Source organism: Sciurus carolinensis, chromosome 2 (assembly GCF_902686445.1).
Source record: "Sciurus carolinensis chromosome 2, mSciCar1.2, whole genome shotgun sequence".
Taxonomy (NCBI): domain Eukaryota; kingdom Metazoa; phylum Chordata; class Mammalia; order Rodentia; family Sciuridae; genus Sciurus; species Sciurus carolinensis.
The window spans coordinates 188,111,173-188,123,548 of NC_062214.1; the positions used below are offsets into that span (position 1 = coordinate 188,111,173).

At 38.1% G+C, this 12,376-nt stretch overlaps 1 protein-coding gene across 1 annotated transcript in view; it reads right to left on the bottom strand.

The window, feature by feature from the left end:
• Positions 1–12,376, bottom strand: part of Catsperb (cation channel sperm associated auxiliary subunit beta) — a 103,887-nt gene that overhangs the window by 27,299 nt on the left and 64,212 nt on the right. Inside the window, exons 15-16 of the mRNA XM_047539410.1 lie at positions 6,210–6,364; positions 1,964–2,118 (exon numbers count right to left, since the gene is read on the bottom strand). Coding sequence (XP_047395366.1) covers positions 1,964–2,118; positions 6,210–6,364 — 310 coding nt within the window. The remainder of the gene's footprint in view (positions 1–1,963; positions 2,119–6,209; positions 6,365–12,376) is intronic.

Below are 12,376 nucleotides of genomic sequence, written 5' to 3' on the forward strand. Positions count from 1 at the left end.
ACACAATAATACTGGATGACCTTAACACACCTCTCTCACCATTGGATAGATCCTCCAAACAAAAACTAAATAAAGAAGATATAGAACTAAAATATACAATTGCTAATTTAGACTTAACAGACATATACAGAATGTTTCATCCATCAAAGACTGAATAAACTTTCTTAGCAGCACACAGATCCATCTGTAAAACAGACCATGTTAAGTAAACTATCATATATGTTGGGCATACTATTGTAATAGTACCTTAATATATTTTTAGCACCTGTAGGGTTGTTTTGATAGCTCCCTTTGCATTGATATTAATTTTTGTGTTCTTGCTTTTTTCTTATTTTTTCTTTATTAGATTTTTATCAACTTTTAACTGTATTATTTCTTTTCTGTTTCATATATTTCTGCCCATACCCTTATTTTTTCCTTCCTACTACCTAATTTGAAAATATTTTGATTGCTAATCTAACTTCTTTCTGATACAAGTACTTTAAGTTATAAGTGTTCATCAGAGTTCTGTTTCATCCAAGAGATTCTGATGTTTTAAACATTTATTATCACTTAGTTCAAAGGACTTATTTAGTTTTATAGTGCTTTCTTCTTTGACCTGTGAGATATTTACAAGTGTGCTTTTTAATTTTGAAGTAACTGAGACGTGGGGGGGTGGGGTTCTACATATCTTAAGGTGACTGATTTCTAATGTAATAAATTGTGCAGGAAATACAATCTGCATGATTTCAATATTTTTAAGTTTCTCAAGGCTTATTTTATGGCAGAATGTAGTCTATCCTTATTAATTTTCTACTTGACATTTTTGTGCATAGTTCTCTATAAATAACAAATAGGTCCAGGTGGCTGTTAATGTTGTTAAGCCTTCTATATCATTACTCCTCCCAGCAATGTGGGGGGCCTTAAAATCTTCAAATATGATGGTGGATTCGTCTTTTCAATTTTATTAATTTTTACTTCATGTATTTTGAAATTTTGTGATTAGGTACATACACATTTAGAATTGTTGTAGTTTCTTGAAGAAGTTACCCTATTATGACTATGAAATGTTCCCTTTTATCTCTGAAAATACTTTTTCTTGAAATTTTATATTAATATCTCTACTTCAGATTTCTCATGCTTATTTTCTCCATCTTTTACTTTTAACCTGTTGGTGTATTGATATTTAATGTGTGGTATAGGTATAGAGCATATAGTTATTGCTTGCTTTTTACACATGTTGAATATTTATACCTTTTAATTACAATATCTAGTTCATTTATATTTAAATTAATTATTGATACTGTTGAAAAAAAATCTGACATGAATGTCAGTGGAAAATTGGGTAAGTGATAGGTTCGATGGTGGAATATTTCTGGGGAACAGGTTGAACAGTCCTGTTGTCAGGCTCAGAGAGAAGACTGTTGGAGCGCTTTTATTGCAATTGGTCATTCTCCATTGATTATATGGTGCACAACAACAGATTTATTTTATTATTTGTTAATACTTTTTATTTTGCAGATAAAAATTCTGTCATCAGTAAAAATAAATAAATAAATAAACTTAAAGCCCCCCCACCAAAAAAAAAAAAAGTCACTGACTCTTGACAATAATTTAGAAGTAGGAATTCCTGAGAATTCTGTATAACCTATCATGTAATGTTTTATGAAAGTCAGCCTCCATCACGGTAGATGTGCACAGGACATAACCCAATTGTCATGGAAGTGCACCCTGTGGAGAGGAAGTATCCAGGGCATTGTTGATACTCAAGAAACACACATTTATGTAGCTAAGCTTAATGGTACTGATGTAAATGGGACTGTTTCTAAAACAAGGGAATCATGCAAGATAACTTGGAGTATATCAATGTATTTGGCCTTGTAGCATATCAAGAAAAACTTACTCTGTTGGACCAAGAAAATTACTCAAAGAAAGTAGCCTCAAATTTTAGAGTCTATAACTGATCTAAATAAATGTGAGGTACCCGGAGTGTATCACTTTTCCATAGTGAATATTACTGAATTTCTTGGTGTATATAGTTTCCTGAGGTTCATTCAGAGGTACATAGGCAAAAAAGATCACGTCATTGATGGTGAGAAACTGTGGTGCCAGCGCGGTATCAAATCCCATATCAGGAGGCTGGAATTGGAGAAAAGAAAACATTGCACTGTGACTATTTTATACTTCAGTGATGACAAAATTCGAATAACAGACTTTTTTCCACTTTACATCAAAACGATATTGTTTTACTCATCAGTTGGAGTAATATGCCAATGTGATCTGTTTAGACATCCAGGTATGTGTAAGGGAACATGTATTTTTCTCTTGAGGAGGAAAAGGAATTCCTATGACTAAGACTCAGTTTAAGATTCCTATGCCCTTTGCAAAGTGTTGTAGTGGAGGGGAACGCAGGCATGTGTTTTCCATTGGGTGTGTGAGGAGTCAGGAGATGCGAGTTTTAGAATTTCAATTTGGAGTTTTATTTAGGAAAGGATCTGCGAAGTGCCTCTCTTCCCTGGAAGGCTGCTGCTCCCAGTCTCATGCCAGAGACTCTGTAGCAGGTTTTTATTTGTGGTGCTGGGGACTGAACCTAGGGCCTCATACATGCTAAGCGTTTTACCACTGAGCTACATCCCCAGCATCATGCCAGAGACTGCATGACTCCTGACTCTGGATGAGGAGGGTATCTCCCCTGCTCGCTACCTCTGAGTCACAGATTCTCCTGGCAGTCACCAAACACACTACTTTTCTGCCCTGCAGTTCTTCTTTTCAACACATCCTTCTTTAGCCTGAGAACTTTTTGGGGTGAAAGGAGACATGGGTACCAGCCTCAAAGAAGATGTTAGAGTTGACCTTGTTGCTAGGAGACAAGGAATGGGTGGTAGATAGTACAGATTGTTTGGGGGCACACCTCCCAGACAGCATCTCCAAGATTTATTTTATGTTATACTTTTTCCTCAGTTTCTGAAGTATATATATATATTTTTGGTACCCAGGATGGAACTCAATGGCACTGGACCACTGAGCCACATTCACAGTCCTATTTTGTATTTTATTTAGAGACAGGGTCTCACTGAGTTGCTTAGAGCCTCATTTTTGCTGAGGCTGGCTTTGAACTCTCGATCCTCCTGCCTCAGCCTCTCGAGCTGCTGGGATTACAGGCATGCACCATTGTGCCTGGCCCAGTTTCTGAATTTTGAGGACCCACCGAGAAGGAGAGAGAGTGGGAAATAGAGTGGATAAAAGGACATGGAGACAGCCAGTTGCCTGGGATAGAAACCCAATTCCAATAACTAATCAGCTGTGCAATTTGGGGTACTTATGTATCCTCTCTGTGTCTCACTTTCTTCATAATTAAAATGGGGGGCATTAGTTTTTAATGTAGGCACTCAGTGTTATGAATTTTCCTTTTAGAACTGCTTTCATACTGTCCCAAAGATTTTGATATATTGTATTTCTTTTCTTTCATTTCTAAGAATTTCTTGATTTTTTACTTTTATTTCTTCTTTGATTCATTCTTCATTTAAGAAAGTACTGTTTAACTCCATGTGTTTAAGTATTTTATATTATTTTTCTTGCTGTTGAGTTCTAGTTTCATTCCATTGTGATCTTCTAGGATTCAAGACACTGTATCATTTTTTTTGTATTTGCTATTTTTTTTTTTTGTATTTTTTGTATTTTGTTTTGTGACCTAGAATATGGTCTCTTTTGGAAGAAGTTGCATGCACTGCTGATAAGAAGGTAAATTCAGCTGTTTTGGGGTGAAATATTCTACAGATGTCTGTTAGGCCCATTTGATTTATAGTATTATTTAGGTTGGAGATATCTTTATTGATTTTATGTTTTGATGACCTGTCTATTGGTGATATGGGTGTGTTGAAATCACCCCGTATTATTATGTTGGGGCTGTCTGAGATTTAATGTCATGGATTTTTAAAAAATGTAATTGGGTATGCTGTCATTTGGGGTATAAAGGTTTACTATCATTCATCTTCTTACTGGACTGTTCCCTTTACTAGGATGTAGTGGTCTTCTTTGTCTTTTCTGATTAATTTTTGCTTGATGTTTGCTTTGTCAAATATGAGAATAACTATTCTTGCTTGTTTTCAGGGCATGTATGTATGGAATATTTTTTCATCCTTTTACCTTCAGCCTGTGGGAATGAGTCTCTTATGAACAGCATATAGTTGGATCTTGTTTTTTGATCCATTCTGCTAATCTATGTCTTTTATTTGGGGAGTTGAAACCACTAACATTCAGTGTTAGTGTGGACAGGAGCTTGTGGTTTCATGCCATTTTGATTTTTTGCTATATTTAATTCAGTTTTGATTCTGATTTAATGGATTACTCTTCTATTGATCCTCCTCTGTTGGGGAGCTTTGGGATTTATTTTTTAGTTCCTCTGAGTGTGGTTCATCCCTGAGTAACCTCTGGAGTCTTGGCTTGGTGCTCATGAATTCTTTTAGTTTATTCTTATCATGCAAAGTTTTTATTTTCCCCTTGAATTTGAAACTGATCTTTGCTGGGTACAGTAATCTTGGCTGGGAGTTGTTTTCTTTTAGAACTTGGAATATCTCATTTGAGACCCTCCTTGATTTTTAAGGTCTGGATTGATACATCAGAAGTGAGTCTTACTGGTTTGTCTCTAAATGTGACCTGATGTTTCTCTCTTGTAGCTTTTAATATTCTTTCCTTATTTTATGTTAGGCATTTTGATTATGATATGTCTTAGAGAGCTTCTCGTTTGAATATGTCTATTTGGGATCCTGTATGTCTCCAGTCTATCTCATTTCTAATATGGGAGAAGTTTTCTGTAATTATCTCATTGAAAATGTTCTTAACGCCTTTAGCTTATATCTCTGTGTTTTCTTCTATCATATGTGGAAGCTAGAATAAAATAAAGAATAAAGGAAAGGGGGAGGGAAGGATAGGATATAATAAAGATATAGGGAAGATCAGTAATGTAGAAGAAGGAGATTAAGAGGCAGCGTGTAGGGATGGGAAAGGGGAGGCAATGCAGAACAATTTGTTTAAAAATCATGTTATGTGCATATATAAATATACCACAGGGAGTGTTGCCTGTATGTAAGTAAAAAGAACCAATCAAATATAAACAAATAGACAAGCAAAAAGGAAGTCTAGCGAAGTAGAGGAAAGAGAGGCAAGTGTGCATGGAGGCATGTGGTGGCATCTCACTCTTACCAAGCAGCTCCCTCCCTCACTTTGATGCATATCTTATGCATATCTTAGACAGGGATGTAAGAACACTATCCTTTCATCCTTAGTCTTTGCTGGTAATTGGAATAATCTTTTTTTTTTTTGGTACCCAGGATGGAACTCAGGGGCACTGGACCACTGAGCCACATCCCCAGCCCTATTTTGTATTTTATTTAGAGACAGAGCTCACTGAGTTGCTTGGGACCTCACTTTTGCTGAGGCCAGCTTTGAACTCACAATCCTCCTGCCTCAACCTCCCGAGCTTCTGGGATTACAGGCGTGCACCACCACGCCTGGCTGGAATAATCTTTTAAAACTAGATTTGTTCTTTGTTTTATTCCCTTTGAGCCAAAGGGCAGTTTTGATTAAACCTGTCAAAAATGTTTGATTCTTTGCTGACATACTGATGAGGGAATTTTAAGGATCCACTGAGAGGGGAGAGAGAAATAGAGAGGCTAGAAGGACATTTTTATAACAGTGTGCCCAATGACGAGTTCTTCGGAGTATATACTTTCCCAGATAGCACATTACACATTAGAGTTATTTTAAAAATCTTTACATCATGCAATCTGTAGAGAGGATACAAGCGCCTTTCTTTGTTGGCATTAGGAATATAAACTAGAGGACAAGGGGTTAATATGGCAGAAGAGAGACAAGCCAGAATTTGTGTCCTCAGATATAACCTCGAGAGGTGGAGAATCAACCTCACATGGGCCTGGTTTGAGAGTAACCAATCTAGTTTAGAAGATCTGGTGTTTTCTGCTGTGAAGACAATTGCACGCAGATATCTTGGGTGGAGCCAAAGCTATTAAAGCCCTGTGTGGGACTTGGAGGAGGTTTGGAGATGTTCTGTGGGGATATGGAGGTTTTTCCTTTAGTTAAAAAGAGCAAAGTACATTTATAAGAGTTTGTCCTAAGGAAAATACGTCCCCACTTTCCCACTATTCTGTGTATAGAATGTGAAATCTATTCTTAAAATAAGACAAACCATTTCAATACATTATATCACTCACCAGTCCAAAAATACTTCTAGAATTTCCAAAGCCTGCAAATACCCCACCATCTTCAAAGTGATCTGGAGTCAGTTTATGTATGAATCCCAAGTGATCATAGTATAATGCGAAGATTTTATTGTCAATGCTTCCAATTTCACTATATACTCCTAATCCTGGTAGGAAATAAACAGAAGTCTCTTGATATTGATATAATACACCTAGAAAAATATTAATATCAGACCTAGTAAAAACTTCTTCACTTAGATTAAGGGGTGTTGTAGGGCTCTGACATGCTTAAGTTTGTTAGTCTGTGTTAGGTCCCAGAAAGTCTTTTTCACAGCTCCATGTCACTGTAGAAGCTGTTCACCGAGAAGTGGATGTTTAATTAAGGAACCTAGAGAAAAGGAGTTTAGTTCCCCCTGTCGTGTTCTCTCTTCCTGAAACCAACAAATCAGATTCCCCAGCAGGTACAAGTGGTGAGAAACCAACCCTCAGTATGGCAGGGGGGATTATCAGTAGACCCCACGGGTCGTCATGTAGACCCAACTGGGTGTCGCGGGCTTCTCTCGTTCCTGAGGCACCATGTCAGAAACCTGGTTGTAAGCAGCATTCACTTAGCCAAAGAGACACTGGTCTAGAGGAAGACAGTCCTTTACCTGTGTGGAGCTAGAATAAAAGTTTACACCTCTGCCGAGAAAGGCTGATTTCTGCACACCATTCTTGACTGGGGTCCTACTGGCTCCTTTTCATGTCCCTGACTCTTCAACTCTGGAGCACCCAGGACTCATTCCTAGATTTCTTCTTAGACTAGGAAGAGGTCATCTTGGAGATGTTACCTAGTTTTAGGACTTTTTAAATCCTTCTTCATGTGGATGATTCCCCAAATATGTCTTACATCTAGTTCTCTTCTCTAAAGTCCAGGCTGCTAATATCTAACTGCCTACCAAGAGCTCCAGTTCAATACTGGTTGGGCATCTTAAACTGAGCTCATTCCAAACAGAATTCCTAATCCTCACACAAACCTCCCCCATCCTCAGCCTCCTCCATCCTCAGGTTTCCTTCTGCAACGGCATTATTACTGTCCATCAATTCAAAAACTTTGGCATTATTTTGAATTCTTCTCTTTCTCTCAGACCCTGCGTATATCTAATATATGAGCAAATCTATTGACTCTAGCCTCATATAGACAATTGCTTTCTCAGGACAGAAATCCATCATAAGTTGAAAATACCATAAGTAAAAAGTGCATTTTATACACCAAAGCTTCTGACCATCCTAGCGTAGCCCCAGAGAACACTGTAGAGTATTAGTTGCTTCCTCGTGTAATCTCCAGGCTGACTGCAAGTGGTGGCTCCTGGCAGTTGCCTAATATTGCAGTAGAGTACTTCGTACTGAGTATTGCTAGGCCAGGAAAAGATCAAAATTCAAATTCCAAAGAATGGGTACTACTGAATGTGCACCACTTTCTCGCAATCTTTAAAGTTGAAAAAATATAATTGGAACCATCATAAATCAAGGACCATCTGTATGTAGAACCCAAACACTTCCCACCACGGCCACTGTCAACAATCGCCCTGAATCAGCCCCCATCATCTCTCTTGTTCCTCCTAACTGGTCTCCACGATTCTGCCGGTAGCACCCTTCAGATTATTCTCAAAAAGGCAACTAAAATATCACTTAAAAAAATGCTAGCACTTCACCTACTTTCCTAATCAAAACTCCCAAAGGCTTCGGTCTCTCTCTGAAGAAAAGCTAACGTCTTTACAATGCCCTTCAAGGGCTACCGCGATCTGGATTCTGGTGACCCCTCTGACCTTATCTTCTAGGATTTTCTGGGCTGCTTCCTCTGTACCAGCCAGACTAGCTTCAGGTTATCGATGACCACAAATGTGTCTGTCGCATGGGCAGCTTTGTTTCTTCCTCTCCAATCTTATACTTTTTATATATCGTCCTCAACTTTCTAGGTTAATCTGTCCCTCCAGAACAATGATGGATGTAAGTGGTGGGAGAATGGTTCCTTATTTAGTTGCTGATTATAAGCTAAAAGTTTTTCATGTGTTTCTATGAAATCTGATTATATAATTGCTATGTTCTCCTCTCCCCGCCAGATGAAGAAGTTCTTTTCTTTCTATTCTTGGGCTGCCAACATATTTTGGTTTTGTTTTTAAATTTTTTAGTCATAGATGGACACAATACTTTAATTTTATTTATTAATTTTCATGTGGTGCCAAGGATCAAACCCGGTACTTCACACATGCTAGGCAAGAGCTCTACCACTGAGCTACAACAGCGGCCCCATATTTTGGCTTAATTATCATAAATAATTAAAATTGATCATTTAAATCAAATTTTAAGTTTCATCAAATATTTTTCTGCACCTATTGAGATGATCAATAATGTAACATTATTTTTATATATTGTTGAGTTTCATTGGTTAACAGTTTCTTCAGGATTTTGGCATCAATGTTCTAAAAGTTGTTAAAATTTTTAATTCATGATTTGGCTTTGGAATTGTATTTTTCATTACTAAATGATGCATTTCACATTTTTAAGTCAGTAGGCCACTTTTTATAGTTTTCTATTCTGTGCAGATATTCTCGCATTGCCTTTTTATTTGTGAGACATAGTAACTACATCTCTTAAAAACCTCTGTCTAATAATACCAACAGTATTTTTTTGCCTGTTTTTTCTATTTTTCTATCCTGTGTCATTCGTGGTAGTGTTTCCTTTCATAGTGGTTGCTTTTGGCTGTCTCCACTGGTCGCTATCTTTGACAAAACCGTGGAGGTTAAGTGATGTCTCCCTGTGAGGACTTGGGCTGCTTTGCCCAGGCGCTTGGGGTGGTGGCAGAAACAAAACCTCAGCTTTTGCTGGAGCACCCTGACCATGCAGTCTGTGGCCTCAGGTCTTACAGAGACCTTCCGAAGGTGATGACTTCTCACGCGGGGTTTTCCTTCCTTTTCCCCTACCTGCTTAGCAACAGGACAACCTTGCTGGAGCTCTTGGGGAGGCACGTGAGCGTGCGTTTAGATCCTTATTCTGAGTAGAGCCTGTCAGCATCCTGGCCCAGTGAGGCCATCTATTATTCTCACCACCTTGAGTCGACTCTGGGCCATAATCCTTCACCATCCGATCCATTCAAAACCCGAGTTTGCAGAAATTTGTCAGTTCCTTCAGAGAAAAAAGAATTTGGCATTCATGTGCCTTGTCTACCTCTGAGATTTTGCTATTTTATTTTCAGATATTCACTTTAAAAGAATTTATCTATTTTAATTATTCTCAGCAGCAAGATCAGCAAGATCTGGACACTGGTGTGGGAATGTCACCCAGTTGCTTCGTGTCTGTCTCTTGACTTCGCCGCTTCCTCGGGTTTCCCATCTGAAGCTCATTTCCTATGGTTTCGTTCCGTTAGCCGCTGTTCTCGCCTCACCCATGGCCACTTCCCGAAGGCAGATCCTCATCGTTTCTCTTAAACTTTCAAAACAGACCCTAAACACATGATTCTGCTTAAAACCTCACATTTTCCTCGGTTATCCTCCACATTATCTTTCTAAAACACATATGTTATCAGGCTAATGATCTTCTCATGGCACAGTGAAATTGGTTGGCTTGACTCAAAATGGAAGACCGGTTTCGGCTGACCTTGTGGTCTTACTGTCAGTGGGTGGCCTCTGAGAACGTACACACCGGCTGTGACACGCCGCCTGTCTCACATGGTTTTTTTCCTCTGTCTCTCTCTCTCTCTCTCTCTCTTTTTTTTTTTTTTGTGGTGCTGGGGATCAAACTCAGGGCCTTGTGTGTGCTGGCCAAGTGCTCTACTGCTGAGCTGAGCCCCCGCATGCTCCATGTATTTCAGTAGTACCTCTTAATTCTTCTACATGGAATGTCCCCTTATACCCTCACCTTGACCTTCAGGTATTAAAGATTGGCCATTATTAATTTAAGATTTCTTCTACAACAGCACTTCATTTAATTTTTCTGGTATTCCTTACAATTCAAGCTTGTATCATGTTATTTTAGAACATTGATTCAATGATGATGTATTTTTACCACTCATATTTTATCACACAAAGAAGTAGTAAGTTTATTCAATATTTTTGGTGTATAAATGTTGCTTTGTGTGAATGCTAACATTACTAGTTATGTTTTTCTTCCCAATTTAATTGGCATGTTTTTTCAAGCCTCGATGTTTATTCCTTTTTGCCATTTTTTGCTTTCAGATTTTTCTCTCTTGGCAACATATTTTGCGATTTTAAAATCAAATCAAGACTCTGCCTTTATGGAGAAATACAGATTATCCTCGGAGATAGGCAGGGCTGGCTCCCTTCTGTCCTTCAGGCCCGTTCACACTGCTTTATTATAAAGACAGTCTGGCCACAGCACGCCCCAAGCCCCACGCCCCACAGCCCAGCACCTCCTGGCCGGTCCTGTTTTTCTCCTGTAACATCTGTCTTACATTTTTTGTGTATTTGTTAATTGTCAGTCTCCCCCTATCAGTACGCAGGTAACCTCCATGAGAAAGGGGCTGCGACCTCCCTGCCCAGCAGAGGAGCGCTGAGGTGCGGGAGGCCCTCAGTGAACGCTCCTCAATCAGCGAACTCCCGCTAACGCGCCCAGACCATAGACCGGCTCTCTCAGGGTTACCGGTTTACACTTTGTAACATCCCTGCTTTCTTTTCTTTCCTCTTTTTCACATCTATTCTACATGGGTTATTCTGTTCCCCTTTGCTTTTTAAGTGATATAATACATTTTTATTTTTAAAATTTAAAACTGAAATTATTTGAAAATTTAAATGTAAATACATTAAAAATCTATTGATGATCACAATAAAGGATTCAAAAAAATTCCTAATTCCATGTTTTATTTATACGCAGATAAAAAAATAGTATTTTTGGACTGCCTTCTAGGGAAGTCAAAATCTTGGGAGTTTTGGCTTTAACCTTTTGTTTCATTTCTGATCTTTCAAATTCTTGATTATTTGATTGTGAGATGTTGAGAGAGTTCACATTTTTATTTCTTGCAGTACTAATACTCATAATTGTTTCCTCAAAACATACATTATCAGGGCTTTTTCATACTTTCCAGTGGACTTTCCTATAGTAAAACTTTGCTAATATAATTGATTAGGTTCAATATGCCATATTGCATCTATAATCACCCTCATTTCATGTTTTAAGATCTAGGCAATTGAGACATCCTAGAATTGATGTATCTTAATAACCACTGTCCACCAGGTGGCACTCATACCATGGTGGTCCATCCTCACCTGCAAGCACAGTGGTCCACTGGTATCTGCAGGGTACTGGTTCTAGGACCCATCAGATAACCCAGAAAGAAAGATGCTCAAGTCTGTTACATAAAATGGCAAATATCTGCATATAACCTATGTATATCCTCATGTATACTTTAAGTAATCTTTGATGACTTATAATACTTAATACAACGTAAATGCTATGTAAGCATTTATTATAATTGTGTTGTTTAGGGAATAATGACAAGAAAAAAATCTGTACTTGTTCAGTACAGATGTGAAATTTTTCCAAATATTTCTGATCCTCAGTTGGTTGAATCCACAAATGCAGAACCCACAGATCTGTAGGGCTGGCTGACTTTGTCCCAATTGTTTATACTGTCATCTCTGAGTTTCTTGAATCATTGGTGCATACTGAGTTTATTGCTATTTAAAATGTCTTTGAAAATATTACATTATAATTTGGCATTGGAACAGTTATTGTTGGTGTAGCAAAAGAAGAAAACAAAGCAGTAAGGCGCTTATTTATGAATAAAGCCAATATTACTGAAGGAACTACCACAATTGCACATTTTCTTATAGAATAACCAGTAACTACTTTACAGGACCTGCTAAAGGAAGAAACTGACAAGTAGAAGAAAATTGCATTATGTTTTACTACCTAGATACACACAAAATGATTGCCTTATACCAAACAAGGGTCAGGGGAAACAATGCCAGAGCAATTCTGCATCACTTAGGACTCTGAAAATATTGTGCTAAACATTTTTTTTTTTTTTTTGCAGTACTGGGGATTGAACCCAGGGCCTTGTGCTTACAAGGCAAGCACTCTACCAACTGAGCTATATCCCCAGCCCCAGTGTTAAAGATTAACCAGAAGACTTTTCTTTCTGTTAATTGGACACAGAGCAATTTACAATCAATGGAGTTTTA